The sequence below is a fragment of the Sinocyclocheilus rhinocerous genome, unplaced genomic scaffold, assembly GCF_001515625.1.
Source record: "Sinocyclocheilus rhinocerous isolate Xijiao unplaced genomic scaffold, SAMN03320098_v1.1 scaffold492, whole genome shotgun sequence".
NCBI lineage: Eukaryota > Metazoa > Chordata > Actinopteri > Cypriniformes > Cyprinidae > Sinocyclocheilus > Sinocyclocheilus rhinocerous.
In genome coordinates, this window is record NW_015626069.1 from 295,377 (window position 1) to 313,473 (window position 18,097).

At 37.6% G+C, this 18,097-nt stretch overlaps 2 protein-coding genes across 2 annotated transcripts in view; both read left to right on the forward strand.

The window, feature by feature from the left end:
- LOC107710596 (protein FAM91A1-like) overlaps window positions 1-10,954 on the forward strand; it is a 19,473-nt gene extending 8,519 nt beyond the window's left edge. Inside the window, exons 10-23 of the mRNA XM_016515411.1 lie at window positions 613-725; window positions 1,647-1,756; window positions 1,924-2,033; window positions 3,697-3,783; window positions 4,102-4,231; window positions 5,092-5,240; window positions 6,026-6,160; window positions 7,021-7,134; window positions 7,236-7,308; window positions 7,434-7,571; window positions 7,899-8,006; window positions 8,194-8,317; window positions 9,036-9,105; window positions 9,414-10,954. Coding sequence (XP_016370897.1) covers window positions 613-725; window positions 1,647-1,756; window positions 1,924-2,033; window positions 3,697-3,783; window positions 4,102-4,231; window positions 5,092-5,240; window positions 6,026-6,160; window positions 7,021-7,134; window positions 7,236-7,308; window positions 7,434-7,571; window positions 7,899-8,006; window positions 8,194-8,317; window positions 9,036-9,105; window positions 9,414-9,599 — 1,647 coding nt within the window. The 3' untranslated portion in view covers window positions 9,600-10,954. The remainder of the gene's footprint in view (window positions 1-612; window positions 726-1,646; window positions 1,757-1,923; window positions 2,034-3,696; window positions 3,784-4,101; window positions 4,232-5,091; window positions 5,241-6,025; window positions 6,161-7,020; window positions 7,135-7,235; window positions 7,309-7,433; window positions 7,572-7,898; window positions 8,007-8,193; window positions 8,318-9,035; window positions 9,106-9,413) is intronic.
- A 1,862-nt stretch (window positions 10,955-12,816) lies between these two features.
- On the forward strand, window positions 12,817-14,453 carry LOC107710687 (protein FAM84B-like). The gene has a single exon (XM_016515526.1). The coding sequence runs from the start codon at window positions 13,377-13,379 to the stop codon at window positions 14,187-14,189; it is 813 nt and encodes a 270-aa protein (XP_016371012.1). The 5' UTR covers window positions 12,817-13,376; the 3' UTR covers window positions 14,190-14,453.
- Window positions 14,454-18,097: the final 3,644 nt, after the last annotated feature.

An 18,097-nucleotide genomic window follows, 5' to 3' on the forward strand; every position in this document is an offset into this window, starting at 1 on the left:
TATATAATCGGTGAGAGTTCTAATCAACACATCTAAAAATACTGTGCAGTGATATTCAAATTCTCTTTTTTTCACCATAATTTATAGTACAATGAGGGAATATAGTATCAGGCTGTATGGAACCCAAATCCTGACCTACTTTCTCCAGTACCATTCAATCTTTCTCAAGAGCTAACAGTTTTATCTTCATATGTGACAGTACCGCAATTTTCTTTTCTGTTCCACCTCACCTAGAACCATTCTGAGTCGAGCTTATAGCCATGTAGATAATAACCTTTGGAAAAATAAGGGAATGTGTATTCATAACCTTAGCTTGATTGGCCTAGCTGCAGAATCAGTTGGATGCTACAGATTTTATGTTTCTTGTTGTCAAATGATGGAAATTGTGTTTTGGCAGTGATGCTGTGATGATGTTTATTATTATAAAGCTGTTTTCGATATCGCTATGAATTATTCATGAAGATGTGTGTGGATGCTTTCCAAACATAACACAGACTGGAAGACTTCCTCGTAAATTAACGGTGTTAACATGCTATTATAGTAGTTAATAATCATCACTGGATTGTGTATGAATGCTGAAAGAATATTGGACTTTTCTCTGTTGTCTTCCAGAATGCAGTGTCCATGTATTGTCGCCTGGGGTTCGCTATCAAAAAGGGTCAGGTGATCAGCCCGGACCAGCTGCACCCCTCGTGGAAGAGTGCCCCTTCGGTCAATAGACTCAAGTATGAGAAGGCCTACCTGACACTGATGAATAGGCTTTTAGTGCTGGCTCACGTCTGAGAAACAGACAAAACTCTTGCTGTTCTAGAAATCTCAAACTCTGTGCCGTTCACACAGAAAGAGATTTTATCTGTGCTACTGGTATCATACCATATCATATTCTGATCACAAATAAGACTATGATTAAATTCAATGAATTGAATATTGATTCTTAAAATCCTAGGATTGGTATTTTAATTTATGCATTTGTAGTTGATGCATGAACATGTCTGCATAATATAATATGTGCCACCTCACGTCTAGCAGATGTCGCCGGGTTAGTGGTGGATAATTGTTGACACCTAACACATGCAGTACCCCACCTCTATCATATATCTGTTCACCTTGCTATTTATTTATTTATGTATGTATTTATTTATTTATCATGCTAAACATGATAATACTTTAATTTTAGTAATAGTTAACCATTTTTTGATAATGTAATCATTCGAATGAATGAATCCTTCAATAAAATACAAATAAAATCCTTTTTGTATTATTAAAATTATTATGCATTATTATTTATTAATTTCCCATAAAGGAAAACCTTTGAATTTTTGTGTGTGTTCTAGTGACATTGTAACAACTCTCTTAATTCCAAATCTGGAAAAATCATATAATCTCCTTCTCTGTACCAATGTGTTATATTGGCTTTGTATTTAATTTAACAGTCTGTAATGGCTAAAATATTTGGAAAAGTGAAAGGAGAACCTGTAGTGTTAGTCAAAATTCATGTTAAGTGATTAAGTAACTGTTGACATGAATGTATAGCCTGTAAAAAAAATCTCATTAAAATGTGACCAGCAGTTGCTGTACGTGTGAATGTCTCTTTAGTCAGGTGTTTCGTTGTGTTTTATATCTTAGTGTTTTCTTATGCTTGCCAGAGGCACTATGGACCCTCAGAAGATGCTGCTGTCATGGGAGGGTGGCAGTCCAGTGATGGAGGCAGGTTCCTCAGCCACTGATACAGACACCACCAGCCTAGAGGACCAGGGTGAGAGCACAACAGCTTTCATTAAATCATAAACAGCTTTCCACTCATCCATTAGACACTAACTCACTCTACTGCAGCGTATTATTAAACATTAGTCTGGCTCCAGTCAGTACATAAATCATAATAATGTGAATTAAATTGACTGTGGGATTTTCCCTGTCCTCCAGACACCGCAAGTGTGAGCAGTCTAAGTATTCCAGCCGCCCCGACTAAGAGGATCGCCTTCCTGTTTGACTCCACCCTCACCGCCTTCCTCATGATGGGCAATCTGTCCCCTGTTAGTGTCTCATTCATAGATTTAAGTATTTCTGCTTTACAGTTGACACATATTTGATACACTGCATGTGGCTTATTTTACTTTTTATTTTAAAGGTGCTTGATAATATTTAGTGCAGTGGTTCACAGTTGGTGGGTTGTGACTGAAAACAGGGTTGACAAGTCTGCGGTTTTACTGTGGAACTGAACTACTTTTAAAACTGTTGCCACCACGGGTTGATTTTTTCCCCCTCCTGAGGGTTAAAGGTTTGACATATTACATAAATTGTATTTGACTGAAATTGTTCAACTGAAATATTTTACCCATTTAACATTCTGCCAATGATAAAACTGTGCTAGATGATAAGATTTGTAAGGGAGGGGCACTGGTAGGGAGCCTTTAAGCTTCTCATGATAACAGTGTTATAACAGTGTTATAACTGTTATAAATACCATAATGTTGATGAGTAGTGCTGTATAGTGATTTTCATGCTAAAATGATGCATAACACATAACATGGGAGTGGTATGTTTTGAGTTTTGATATTTGGCATAGGGTCATTGGGCTAGTTATGGGCTGTTTTTGATTGGCCATTGGGCTAGGTTTGTTACGCAGACCTGGTATCCCTGGTCGCAGGCCTATTATGATAAGGTCACAGATAGTAGAAGCAAACAATTAAATGTAACTGACTGGGGTTGTACGATAATAAAATTATGACTGTTTTTTTTAACTAAGTGAACGTTAGACGGCGGCAAATGTAATCTAAATGTCTAAAAGAGAATGCACGATTAAAGAGCCAATATGGACATTTAACGCTAAATATTAAAACACTAATATCAGCCTATATCCAATCTTACTGATACTGATATGTCGGGCATTCCTACAACTGATCATATAATTGTCTTCTAACTGCCTCTGTGGTATTTTGATGCAAATTCATCTGTTACATGGTAGAAGCAGCCAAATAAGGGAATATGGGCAAGTGTCGATTTATGTTTTTTCAGTGAAAATTATACAATGACTTGTTCTTTTTCACTTCCAAAAAATGTAATTTTAACAGTATTTTACTGTAAAATTACATTAAATGTAATTACACTTATTCACCGTATATAGTATGGAAACTTACTGATAACCAATTAACAGGTTTTTACTGTAGCATTTTTACAGTTTTTTACTGTTAAAATCACTATCATTGTTACAGTGTAAAAAACATGAACAAAACTATTTAAATGCAACCCAGAATATGTTAAATATGAGTTCACTTGCTGAAAAGACAAAACCCGGTTTGTGCCCTCCACAATGTGTTTAGTGTGGTGAATTATTGCCTGCCGAGGGCATGAAACCATCGCAATTCAATTTGTACACTAAGCAATTTCAGTACTACGTTTTGTCACCACTTAGTTTGTGCCCTCCACAATGTGTTTAGTGTGGTGAATTATTGCCTGCCGAGGGCATGAAACCATCGCAATTAAATTTGTACACTAAGCAATTTCAGTACTACGTTTTGTCACCACTTGAACTCCAGTGGAAAAGCTGAACTCTGAAGCTAAACCAGTTGAGAACTACTGATTTAGTTAGAGGAGTCGTCGTGCTGAAGGGTTTTTCAAGATTGCCTTCATATGATCAAATATGTTTTGTATATCATCTATAAATATCGGGATTTAATGTGCTGTTTTTCGTCTCAGAACTTGAAGAGCCACGCCGTGACGATGTTTGAGGTTGGGAAGTTGTCTGATGAGACCCTGGACAGTTTTCTCATGGAACTGGAGAAGGTAATACCCTTATTATAGGACACAAAAGAAGCTGAGGGACACACAGTGGACAGACAATCTCCGTCTCTGTGCTTGTATTGAAATAGAAAGGGGCCACCGCCAGGGGCTGATTATACAACACACACACTCACATTTTTCACTTTGGCACTGCTCTCACATCTCTTGTGCACACAAAAGCATAAAGACTATTGCATTTCTCCCTTAATAATCTCTCCAACCTTTAGTTATTCTTTTCTTGTTTACACACGTTCTTTCACTCACAGACATAATGACTGTCTTTGTGTGTTGAGCTTGATAAGGATGCTTTTATGTTATAAGGTTGAGAGCACTGCTGAAGGAGAGGCTCAGAGATATTTTGACCATGCGCTGACCCTCAGGAACACAATACTCTTTCTGCGCTACAACAAAGATCTCACACCTGATCAGAGCCTTGATGTACCAAATATAGGTATGTGTTAGTATCTGAGGGCTTGTATATACTAGACCTGGGAGATCAATCAAATATTTATTTATTAAATATTATATATATATATTATGATATACATCATCATCTACATTTAAAAATTCTCATGGACGCATTTTTAACAGTGCAAAGAGGATGTCATGAATTTCTGCAATAATTCTTTATTTTAGTTCTTGAATTTATTAATAATGGTTTCTCTTTCTTAATTTGAATTAAAATTCTTTTTTTTTTTTTAAATGTAGAAAAATAATTTAAGTAATTTAGTAATTTCAGAGCAAAAGCAAATACATATATATCAAATATACTATACATATTGAGCATGTGAAATATAATAATACATAATAAAAAATGTACACAGGCGGCCAAAAGTTTGGAATAATTAGGAATTTTAAATGTGTTTGAAAGAAGTCTCTTATGCCTGCCAAGGGTGCATTTATTTGTATTTATTCAAAAATACAGTAAACCATAATATTGTGAAATATTATTACAATTTGAAGATATTTTAATATATTTAAAAATGCAATTTCTTCCTGTGATGCAAAGCTAAATTTTTAGCATCAATACTCCAATCTTCAGTGTCACATGATCCTTCAAAAATCATTCTAATGTGCTGATTTGCTGCTCAAGAAACATACTTATTATCAGTGTTGAAAACTGTTTTTGCTGCTTAATATTTTGTGGAAACAATTCTGATGGGTAATACACGTCACTATCAGTGTCCTTATTTAAACTGTATCACTGTGATCTTTATTAAATACATTTTTCCTTCAATTATGGAGTGGTACAAGTAGACACATGTTCACACGTCCTGGTTGGCACTGATGTATGTTTGTGTTTCTCGTCAGGCCTGCCTCTGGACCTCCTCCGCTGTGAAAGCCTGCTGGGATTGGACCCTGCCACCTGCAGCCGTGTGTTGAACAAGAACTACAAACTGCTAGTTTCCATGGCGCCACTCAGCAACGAGATCCGGCCAATCAGCAGCTGCACGCCTCAGGTAGCCCAGGAGACTGTAGTCAGACCCGTAGAGAGGGATATATGATCGCTGGGACTTACAAAACTGTGCTCGCTCAGTGAGCAGTCAGATCGTTGTTCTCTTGAGAGTATCGTTCAAGCTAAATAGGTCTTTCTTTGCCCAGGGTTTCTTTATAAAAGTTGCACCATGTACAAAAACGCTACCCACCAACTACATCTCTGCATTTCCATAAAGATCTTTAACATGCTGTTTAGATGTCTTTTACAAATAAGGTCAGCATTTGGCCTGAAGGAGAAGTTACGGTGTGCATTTAGAATAACTTCACTTCGCATTACATGTTTTGTCACTAGGAGATTTGGTTGGAAGTTGGCCATGTATATCAGAATCAGAATGAGCTTTATTGCCAGGTATGTTTTCACATACGAGGAATTTGTTTTCATGACAGAAGCTTCCGCAGTGCAACAGAATGACAGCGACAGAACAAAAACACAGATAATAAAAGAAGAATAAAAAAAAAAAATAGAACAAGTAAATAAGGAATAACAATATATAAAGATGTGCTGTCTGTATTTTGGCAGTTCACGGGAGAGATTTGCTTTATTAAAGTCCCCAAGAATGATTAAAACAGAGTCCGGGTGTTGTTGTTCTGTCTCTGTGATCTGATCAGCGAGTTTCTGTAAAGCTGAGCTCACGTGCGCTTGCGGAGGAATGTAAACACTGACGAGAATGAACGAGCAAAACTCCCGCTGAGTTAATACTCTATATTAGAGTAGCTTTATATTATTTGTCTGATGTGTCTCTTCCAGCACATTGGTCCAGCCATTCCTGAGGTCAGCTCCATCTGGTTCAAACTATACCTGTACTCTGTCACTGGTCAAGGCCCTCCTTCATTACTGCTGTCCAAGGGCTCCAGGCTCCGGAAGCTGCCAGAGACCTTCCAGGTTGATCTCAGCATTCAAATATTTATTTCATTTTTGTTTGTATTTTATTGTGCTTTAATTCTTTCTGTAAATCTGTTCTTTAATACAATTCTTATTATGTTAAATATTCCTTTAAATATTTAAATACATTTATTTTCTTGAAATTACATGAATATTTTTTTTTTTTTAAATCAGTTTTCATTTTTCTGTTATTTTTCTCGCCCTACCCATACATTAAAAAAATAAAAAAGACTAAATGACTAAGAAAAAGTACATATAAATTACACTACCGTTCAAAAGTTTGGTGGTCTTAAGATTCTTAAAATGTTTTTGAAGAAGCCTACCAAGGCTGCATTTATTTGATCAATAATATGGCAAAACAGTAATATTGTGAACTTTTATTACAATTTGAAATAACTCTTTTCTATTATAATATATTTTGAAATGTAATTTATTCCTGTGATAGCAAAGCTCAATTTTCAGCATCATTACTCTAGTCTTCATTGTCATATTGATCCTTCAGAAGTCATTCTAATATGCTGATTTACTGCTCAAACATTTCTTATTATCATTGTTTTTTTGTGGAAACATTCTGATTATAAACATTATAATTGTCTTTAATGTCACTGTTGATAAATTTAATGCATCCTCACTGAATAAAAGTATTAATTTCTTTCCCAAAAAAAAAACAAAAAAACCCACTTGCCATCCCCAAAATTCTGAACTTTAGTTTATGCATTATAAGCATACTATATATTCTGCTATTAGGCTATCATACATAATTTTATATAAATGCAATTCTGCATAAAAAAAAATATATGTTTTTTAAAAAGTTAAAAATAATGCTTAGTGCTTACATAATCATTTAATATGTTATTCAGGCCTATGACCGACTGCTTATTACATCATGGGGTCATGACCCCGGGGTTGTCCCGACATCCAGCGTGCTAACAATGTTGAATGATGCCCTTACCCACTCTGCGGTGCTCATTCAGGTAATGGAGGGAGACCCTGAACAAGCAAGAGTTCTCATATCTAACACATTCTCAAATCTAATTTGATCAAAACATTTACCAAAATCTCTCACTCTTTTCAGGGTCATGGAATGCATGGGCACGGTGAGACTGTCTATGTCCCCTTCCCCTTTGATGACGAAGACCTTAAAGCAGGTAAAGTCTTAGTTGTCTATACATATAGTGGCCCAGGGTTTTTTAGGGTCACTGTAGATGTGTTTAGAACTCTGAATGGCCCAGTCGTTCTAACTGGCCGCTCTGATTTGTGTTGCCTCTCCCAGAGTTCTCATATTCCAATATGTGTGCGCACAAAGCCCTTAAGATCCTGCGGGACAAAGTGGATCTGGAGCACCAGTGTGGCTACATCACCATGCTCAACCACAACAACAGACATCGCAGACGACCCAGTGACGCCGACGGTGGGGCTAAGAGCCTCTTCTCAATCCACACTGTCCATTTAACCAATCTCTGAAAGGCCTGATAAGGACGGCCCCTATACTGATCATTAGCCACTCCAGGCTGTATCATGGCTGTATTAGCCACTATAAGTGCTGCAATTAGATTAAAATGAGATCAACCGGTTCAAGCTCTCGCCAGTGTGTTTTATTACAACAGATCTCTAATTCAATGAATGTTTTAATTGCAGTCCACACCTTTGATTGCATCTCTAATCAGAGTGAAAACCTGAACGCTACCTTCGGGGTCTCAAAGGAACATGAGATTCACTCTCTTTGCTTTCCTCACAGGAGACCCTGAGCTTAGCGGAGTGCTAGAGGCCAACGGAAGCAATGAATCTTTCGAGCTGGTTACGGAGGAGAACAACGGAGACGGCAGCAAGAAACCGGGAACAGAAGGTAGGTGTTCTTTGACTGAGAGCCAGAGTCTGCACATTTTTTTTTTTTTGGAGAAAACATGCGGAATAGATATAAACATGCTAGAAATGTGTTACACAGAGCTGAAAGTACTAGTGGGTGCTGCTAATCAATCTGGTTATGTGACTGAGTCAGTATGAGGTGCTCAGAAAATCTTGTTTGTTCACAGGGTCGTCCAGTGAGGATGAATGGGTTCCTCTGGAGCTTTGCTTTGGGATGCCTCTTTTTAGCTCCGAGTTAAACCACAAAGTGTGTCAGAGGATCGTCTCCCACAAACTCTGCAGCAAAGACAGGTGACAGCCTGAACAAATGTCCCTTTTTTTTGCTGTGCATAAGAGTGTTAAAAAATACTGTGTTTGCAGACATGCACTGGCATATTGAGCAGCGATGAGCACCATAGCTCAATGTGCCAGTGCATGTCTGCAAACATTTCTGGCAAAGCAAATTTGAATCCAGCCCATTATTTTTGCGATCCCAGTCTCACCTCTTTATCCCATCATTTCCTGTCATCTGTCCACTATCTATATTAATAAAAGTGGTAAAAGGCCAGTACACTACTATTCAAAAGTTTGGGGTTGGTAAGATTGTTTTCTATTCACAATATTATTGTGAAATATTATTACAATTTAAATAACGTTTTTCTATTTTAATATGTTATTTCACACATAACACATATATATATTATTTGCAGTAAATTTTAATGTTAAGTTAATTTTGTAGTATTTTTTTGTGGTTAACGCATTGTTCATTTTCAACCTGTGGCTCAGTGGTAGAGCATTGCGTTAGCAGCGCAAAAGGTCGTGGGTTCGATTCCCAGGGAACACACATATTGGTAAAAAATGTATAGCCTGAATGCACTTTAAGTCGCTTTGGATAAAAGTGTCTGCTAAATGCATAAATTATTATTATTATTAATTATTATTATTAAATGATGTTCGTTTTGACAGCCTTAATTACAATATATATGTTACTGGACTAAAGAATAAAGAACACACTCTTTTTCTTTTGCAGTCTTCAAGAGTTACTACATTCCAGTCGAAAACTGTCATTAAAAGTTCTCAGTTTTGTTCATTCATTCCAGGTAAATCTTCACCAATTTTATATTGTTCCTAATATAATGTGGATTTAGTTGATAGTAGCAGTGCTAATGTCTTATTTCAAAGATTGCATTCAGCTGTATTACACATTCATGGAAAACCAGGAAGTATCAGCAAGTTTTAAAATTGCATAGAAATTTTTTCTCTGTTAAATATTTCATCAGCTAGAAATTGCTCTATGAGAGTGCAATCTCTATAAAATTGGGCAAGAAGTGTGAGACCCCTGGTATTTTTTCACTCTCAGATGTGCTTTGTATGTGTGTTGAGTTGACTTTTTCACCGTCCCTCACAGGATGGAAAACAGCCGGCGGACCCTGACAGTGGGGTCTCGGGTCCCCTGAGTCAGCCCCCAGCAGAGTCTGGCGTCCCCCTACCCGCAATCAACCTGCTCTTCAAGGACGGCGAGCTGAAGGAATGGAGCGGCCGAGCGCCGCCCTCCCTGCATATCTCTGCCCCACAGAGAGATCAGCCCACATAAAATACCGCCCTCAAAATAACCCTGTTCAGATCCACACCATACTCTACTCACTTCTGATCGCTTATGGCATGAGTTACTATGTTACCTGTGGCACTCAATCACACACAGCCATCAAGTGCTGCTGCCGCCTCCCATCACGTTTGGATGCGAGCGTCCAGAGTAACTCTAAAAGTCCTGACGGGTTCAATCACACGTCCCATTCACCCAACTACAAAATAGAAAATCTATTTACAAATTATCCTATATTGACCTTTTAATGTGTATATAGACTTTGCTTGGAAAACATAGGACCAATCCTGGGGTTGGATGAAGTTGCCCTACTCGTATTATCATGTTTTGTGACCTGCATGATATCACTGCACAAAATCTCAAAAACTGTTTGAATCAGCAGGGTTTGAAAACACGAAGTTGAGGTTTACGTTGTGCACCAAGCCTGTGGATGGCATTCAGGTTTATTCGATTTTTTATTTATTTTTTGTAAATCAAGACCTTTGTTGGAACTTGATTACAGTTTATTCGGTTAAGTCGTATTCCAGCTGGAAAACTTGTCTGTCTCAATTCTGCTTAGCAGAGGAGTGTTTCTGCTTCACTGAGACCAAAGACCAACTTGTTTTATGTTGATTTTTACCATTATTTTACTTTTTTGGCTGCCTTATTTGCTTTGTGCCCATTAGACTACTGTATCACCGAATGCGTTTATTCCACTAGGCCAGTTTGAACATTTTTTCCACTTGGACTAACTATCTACTTTAGTCAACAAACCTTCAAGTAGTGACAGCAAGGTCATCGATTATCCATCGGTACCTAGATGTGTTGAATATCAGTATAAGTTTATTGTGCAAATATGCAGTAATACAGCATTAAAATCCCCCTCAGTGGCCTGACTTTTTCCCTTACGCCTTTACTGAGGGTGCTGCCAGTGTTTTCCCAATCAAACCTTATGGTAGTGGTGTATGAAGACCGATTAGAGATCTTGGTGCTGCATGATGAGTGTGTAGAGTTGTTGTGTGTATTGTGCGCCGTTCTCTCCTCATCTCTTTATTTCCCCTTTCCATTCCTTTCGATACGACCCAAAACAACACCGGCTCCGTGCCGGACCCAGTCACAGTGTTAGTGAAATAAAATAACCGATAGTTTTATAAAGTCACCCTGCATTTTAGGAACTCTCTGTTGTAGTGTACTTGATGGGACTGTGAACATGCTCTTGTAATTAAATGGGGACAGAAGTTACATTTTCCCCTCACGCAATTCCATTCACCAAAATATAAGTCATAACAAATGAATATGTAAAAAAAGTATATGAAAGTACTAATAAATATGTTACAAAAACACCCATTACAAGTGTTAGCATGCAGTTTGTCATTTAAAAAGCTGTTATCTTCAGATTGTTGAAGCTTGGCTTCAGACAGGCTGGCTCCTCGGTGACTCTAATTACTATAGCAACACAAGTTTAGGGTGTCACCAGGGGGCAGTGAGGCCCTGAAATGGGGCATATCATCATAGGAATAGCACAAGCCAGGAGAAGAAAAAAAAACATCTGATGATGTCTGTCAACAAAAAATGTTGAGATGTTCTTTAAATTCCATCCTACAATATGTGCGAGGCCGGTGTATGTAGTGGTTAGACTTTTTGTCATTCATTTTATAATTAATCTTCTTGTAATTAAAACTGGTTTTATCTGGAGGCTTGCTCTTTAAAACTAGGTCAGTAACTATAGTCAGAAACTTTCAATATTTCAAGAAATGTGTGTATGGGAGGAAATTTGGCACAGCGGGTGGCTACTGGCTACCCTATCCATTTTTATTGTAGATGTGCTTCAGCCTATGAAACTTTTACACTGAGAAATACAGACGTGTATGAAAGGAATATAACCTTCTACTTCGGTCTCTCTTGTCTTTTCAGCATTTCATGTTTCTAAGCAGTGCATGCAGAAAAACAAAACTGGCATTATCCATGTAATTAACTATATCTTTATGTAATTTCTCACTTATTTGGAAAAAGGTTAAATACTTTTATTTACAGTTTAAAAGACTGTTAATAAATTCTTATTCTGAATTATTAAATTCATAGAGCTCATTTGTGAACGCCCCTCCCCCCCATCAAAAATGAGTCACCATATTTTGATACTCTTTCGTGATACTGTTATGGATATATGGATGTAAATTGTCTTTACATACAGTACAGAGCCATTCACAACCTGTATGCACAATAAAGAGATGGCGAATTCACACCAAGATTGATAACTATAACGATAACTACATTAGCATCCAGACCAACAGATGAAAACGTTTTGCTTATGTCAAGCTCTGCAGTTATGTTGTCTGTCTTTAAATGCTCAAGCTGTTCATGACTGGAAAAAAATCATTCTGAATGTGAGTCCAACATTATCAACTTTTTACAATTTACAACTTCCACAATTCAGACTTTTTTAGAATTGTGAAATGTTAGAACTGAATTTTAAGGAAAAAAGTCACAACTTTTTTGGATTTTTAAACAAAATTTTTTTATCCTGTGCCAGAAACGGGCTACCATACTATTCTCATAGCATTAGTACAATTATTAAAATCTCATAGCTATTTTTATCATCCTTGGTGTGGGCCTTATTTGCTGACAAATAGTAGAAGACATTATAAAGTTTTGTTTCTTACAATAAGACTGTAGGTGAACATCCAGCACTTTTTGTGTTTGGTCTTTTGAAGTATCCCGTTACTATTTAGTTACAATTTCCCCCCGTTACAACTGCTGTTCATTGTACGAGTGAATGAATCGCATTCAGACTATTTTGCAAACCTGTTTGACCGATTAGATATGATTGATTTGCCAATCTAGCAAGGCTGTTCCGATTCTAACAGGTTAGAAAACACAAATGACATGATTGCTAAAATATTACTGTTTACCGTAAATATTACGGTAATCTGAAGGATTTATCAGTAAAAAAAAATAGCGACACCCCTGTTTGTGAATAAAATGTACTTTATATGTAGGCTAATTATTATTATTATTTTATGTATTATTATCATTACATAAGTTGTATGCTCTTGTTATATGCAGTAGTTATGGTTCCGGAGGGTCCTGTAATATGACTGGCAGAGCAGCGTTGCAGTACTGTTAACAGGACAGCCGTGAGTGAGCTACTTTATCATATAATAATTCTCGATGATATCTGTCTAAGCTGCTTTACATTGTGCTGTGCTTTTCCAGCAATGTCTCTTTAAATGAGGGAGCGTGTGTAAGTGTGGATGTGGTTGGTTTTCTTAAGCTCTGCCTGTTGGTTTTTCATAATATCTGATGGACCCGAGCAACACGCAGCAGGTGCAGTTCAAAACACAGAGAACATTCTGAGAAAAAAAACAAAGCGCTTTACGTTTCTGTAAGCACGCAAATAACGGGTTTGTCGTATTCGGATACCGGAGCAACAGTTTATTCCTTTCATCAGTATGTCAGTGAAGCTTTGAAGAACTTTCTGCTTGGAAACATCAGGTGTAATTGGACTACTAACTAACTAACCGCCTGGAGCAGCAACACGAATCATTGGATATACATACTGGATGTGACCTCTGACTTATCCCAAACAATAACACGTAACTCTTCTTATGTAAAGTGCTTTGTTTTGGTCTGTAATTGTGATGCACGCGGATTTGGCATATGCAGCTTTAGTAAGCAACTATCTGCGCAGACGGAGCATCGCAGTGAATCTACTTCCAGATGTCCATCTCTCTCTGCTCGTAACAGGTGGAGCTCATTTCACTCCATCTGTCCGCTGCTGAAGTGGCATATATGGGCAACCAGGTTGACAAAGTGTCACACCTAAGTTACGCCGAAGTTCCCACGACCGACCCTAACGGACTGGACACGGAGGAAGATGGCCCGCGGATCGGCGTCTCCTACATTTTCGCCACCGACGACGACGAACTGGACGATAACCATCATCAGCATGTCGATGGATCGGAGCAGAAGGAGGAAGAGAAGCGCTACAACGAGCTGGACTGCGCGGTTTACCACCGAGACGAGTGCATTTATGAGAGAAGTAGCAACACTACGGAACTGGAGACGTTCAGCCCGGAGAATTTATTGAACAAATGTAAGCCCGGGGACGTGCTGGAGTTCGTGTCCGCCGGTCAGTACCCGCACTGGGCTGTGTACGTGGGGGACTTCCAGGTGGTGCACCTGCACCGGGCGGAGGTCAAGAACAGTTTTCTGACCGATGCTAGTCAGGGCAGGAGGGGCAGGATCGTAAACGAGCTGTACAAATACAAGCCCCTTGGTCCTGACATGGTGGTGCAGAATGCGATGGAGCAGGTGGGCGCGAAAGACAGAGAATTAAGTTGGAGAAATTCGGAGTGTTTCGCCGCCTGGTGCAAATTCGGTAAACGGGAGTTCAAGATGGGAGGGGAGATACGGATAGGAAAACAGCCGTACAGATTAAAGCTCTTCTTGCCTGACAAACAGTTTCATGTGCTGGAGTTTCAGAGTTTGGAGGATTTGATCATGGAAAAGAGGAGAAACGATCAGATCGGTAAAGCGGCAGTTATACAGGAGTTGGCGCATCATTTGAGCAATAGCGGAAGTGAAGCGAACTCGGTTCATTGACATGCAACAGGTAGCGGAGAGAAATGTATCCCAGCATAACATATGCGTGATTCTCACGAAACCCGTCCAGAACATTTAATTTCAAAATTAAAATAAATAATTTTTTTGTTCAAAGAAAATGACTGAACTGGGACACATTCTGATTGGTCAACTCTATGAAACAAACTCTTCATCATATCACTGCGCCGCTCCCTTGCATATGTTCTGTCATGTCAGGGACTATATCTTTTGGCGGAAGGATGTCACTTAATGAATTTAATAAATAATAATAATAATAATAATAATAATAAAACGTTTCGAAAATAAATGTGTCCTTAATATTTTTAATTTTCTGTAACTGTCTTTATAGATTACAATAAAGTACACAGCAAAAATCCCCAGAGTTAAATCAACTCTGCTCAGAGTACATTGTCCCAATCTACAGAGTGTTAAAGTAACACTGAAGCCGAGTTCAAGTTAATGAGATAATTAAGCAATTAATTAATTGATGAGTGAGCATTATTAAAGAAAACCCGCTGTTAACAATGTTGAAGAAGAACAACTACTGCTCAGGCTTTTAGACGTGAAAACGTATCACATAATCCTCAACAGTGGTAACTCTGCTTCAGTGTTACTTTAACACTCTGTAGATTGGGACAATATGTACTCTGAGCAGAGTTGATTTAACTCTGGGGATTTTGCTGTGTAGTCTAGGCCAGCGGCTCCCAAATTGGGGTGCGTGAGAATGATTTTGATGATATTTGTGCAAACATGAGGCCCATCCATCTCACTGGAAAAAAAAGGTAGGAAGTAATATTCTTTTTTTATTTATAAATGAAATTTTGATGTTTTCTAATATTCAGTCAGGGCTTGACATAAACCACCAACCCGCCAAATGCGGTGGATTTTAGCAGTGGTGGTATCACGGTCACTCGCACTAGCCACTTAGGTAGGGTTAATTTTATATACAGTAACAGAGCTCAACATTAATGCTTGTCTGGGACAAGTGGATTTTTTTTAAAGTGGCAAGTGAAAGAGAATTTACTTGCCTAACTAATCTGATTAAAACATCTCATTTGGGAAGCAAATGAAAGATTCTGATTTTATTACATTTGGTGTAAACGGCAATTGATAATGTATTGACAGTAACAAGCCTGTCTGTGTGTGAGAGAATCTCGTGGAGAAATCAAAACAAATAAACAAAACTGCAATCAGAAGAAACAGGCTACTGCGGTAGGCTAAATATGTAGCCTAGTTTTTATATTTATAACATACATGACACGACCAAGAGAGTGCCGTTTTCCCTGAAAACCAGTACGAGTGCAAATTTGACATTGATTTCATGCAAGAGTTCAAACGAGTATTTAATATTAAGTGAATTACATTTTAGTATATGCAGTCGCGCATCTCTGAGCAACACACAGCGGTGTCTGCTTTAAGGCTGGAATACACTACATGACTTTTAAAATCTGAACAGATTTTTTAAAACACTAGGCATCATACACTTACCGACTTTGTAAATAGTCACAGAGGAAAAACTGACCATCATACACTAAATGACTGAGGATCACACGCTACTAGACTTTCAAATTCACGCAGAAACCTGTGCCTTGTTGCTAGGAGATGCTTGACAAATGAAAACGTGTTCTAAAATCGGCTGAAAATATCAAACAAGATCTCCTCAGACTGGATGGAATCAGAATCTGAAGCTAAAAAATCGGAGTCTGTGACGGTGACCATCATACACGTGATTTTCTATGGAATCTGTCAACTCAAATCTGCAAACTGGCTCTGACTTTCGGCAAATAGCGTCAGCTTCTCCAAACAGTAAATCTGCAGAAAATCGGGGCAAAAATCGTGAAGTGTATTCCAGGCTTAATGAATGATTCAGCGTTTTTGAATTAATCATTTGTGTCAATGATTCAGTGGTCCATTCATAAAGACAGGTACTTGCTTCATTCTTGAATAAATCAGCGGTCTGAATGAATCATTTGAATGAATGACTCAATGACTCACTCATTAACACAGTCACTTACATGGCTGTTTACTTTCATATTTAGAAGTAGCTTATCTTTGCATTTTTTCCAACATTTCATACTTGTATATTTAAAAAATAAAAATAACTGATTTAAAACACCAAGCTCATAACATTATTTATGCTGTTGTAATTTTGCAGTGTAAGTAAATGCATCCACATTTTAGCTTCATTAAACTGACTGTGTAAATGCATCTAAATGCCACTTCAGCTGCTTCTGTTTCTTCTGCAGTGGAAAGATCGGTTTTGTTAATACTGATTTCATTTGATTGGTAACAGCCCTATAGTGTCTTATTATATGAAGTGAAATTATTAATAAAATGTAAGAATTTTATATGAAAGATGACACTTGCATTTAATAAGGTTAGGGAAAAATGCCCTTTATATAGGCTAGGCAAAAAAAATCAATTTAAATAAACTTTAGTACGCAGTAACTTTTGTCATATAAAATGTAATTTCCCAACAACAAAAGTGTGGCCAGTGAAAATGCTGAGTAATTTTGGAAAACCACTAGCCACAGTGCTGGTGAGCAAAGCAGTTAATGTTAAGCCCTATTTGTATTTAGTTACTGCAGTTAAAAATGCTTTGTGTCAAACACTAGAAAGGGGTGCATGCTGCAAAAAGTTTGGGAACCGCTACTCTAGGCCATGCAGCATTGGGAATATAGTAATGGCTAAATGGATCAGCTGTAGTGTCCATATTGACATTTTATAGCACACTACTGGTTTATTGGTTAAGATGTTTTGCATTGTAACTTATTGTGATGCATTCTTTTCATAACAATTAAGCACAATTATAGTTGCTGTAATGCAAAAATATATTCTCATAGACTCATTACCGTAATGTGGTGATAATATATACCAGAGTAGGCTAGTATTACCACCTTTAATTATGTTTATTTCAGTCAAATAAAATACATTGAAAATAATGGAATCAGTAGCTTAGAAGTAAGCAGGCTGAATTATGGTAATGAAAATTGGGTGGTAAAACTTGTTGAATTGTATTAAAAATAATGTTACAATGCAAAACATCTTAATGGTCATAAATGTAGGCTTCATTTAGCTACTTTTAGCAAAAATATTTTTTTTTAATTTTGGGGCTTCGTGAGATTCATCTGTATGTTGGTATTTGACATCACATATTATGATGACAAATTATGTTAATTTTCCTTCTGTTGGAAATCAAAATAATTTCACACTCAGTTATTAAATATTTTAAGTTGAGTGGTATTGTTTGTCAAATAGATTGCCTCTCAAGTTGTAAGCTGTTCTCTAGAATGTTTAATCAGGCTCTCTATGAGTTGCAAAATAAATCATCATATGTGGACCTTGCTTTATAAAGTTTTGGCACACATGAAATTACAGCAAGTAAACAGTGACTGAACCTACCTGTTTACCCTCTCTTTCAGTTATTCTTGCTTTTATCATTACATAATAATGCTCCGAGAACACATCTGACCTCACATCTCTTTAATGGGCTCAGTATGGTGCATTTCTAAAGCAACTGTATAAGACATTCACCGATCGGCCAACAATCGCTATTGGCCGATAAAAGCAATTTATTTCACAATTGGCCATCGGCCATTATATCCTTTCAATCAAAAAGCAGTTGTCAGACTGCAACTCATACTGTGTGTGAAGAAAATCTCTCTGTTGAATTTAGGGCTGTCAAAATTAACGTGACAACATTAACAATTAAAAATAGTGACATTAAAGCAGGCTCTATTTGACTCGATGAATCACCCGTAGTTTAAGCCAGGGTTGCCAGATCCACAGTTTTTCTCTACACCAAACATTTGTAGCGCACCTCCCATCCAAGAATCGCAAAGAGCTTTGTGCTTTCTTTCCATTTTGACGCTTTTAAATGTGACGTGACAGATTGCAGTAGCACCTCA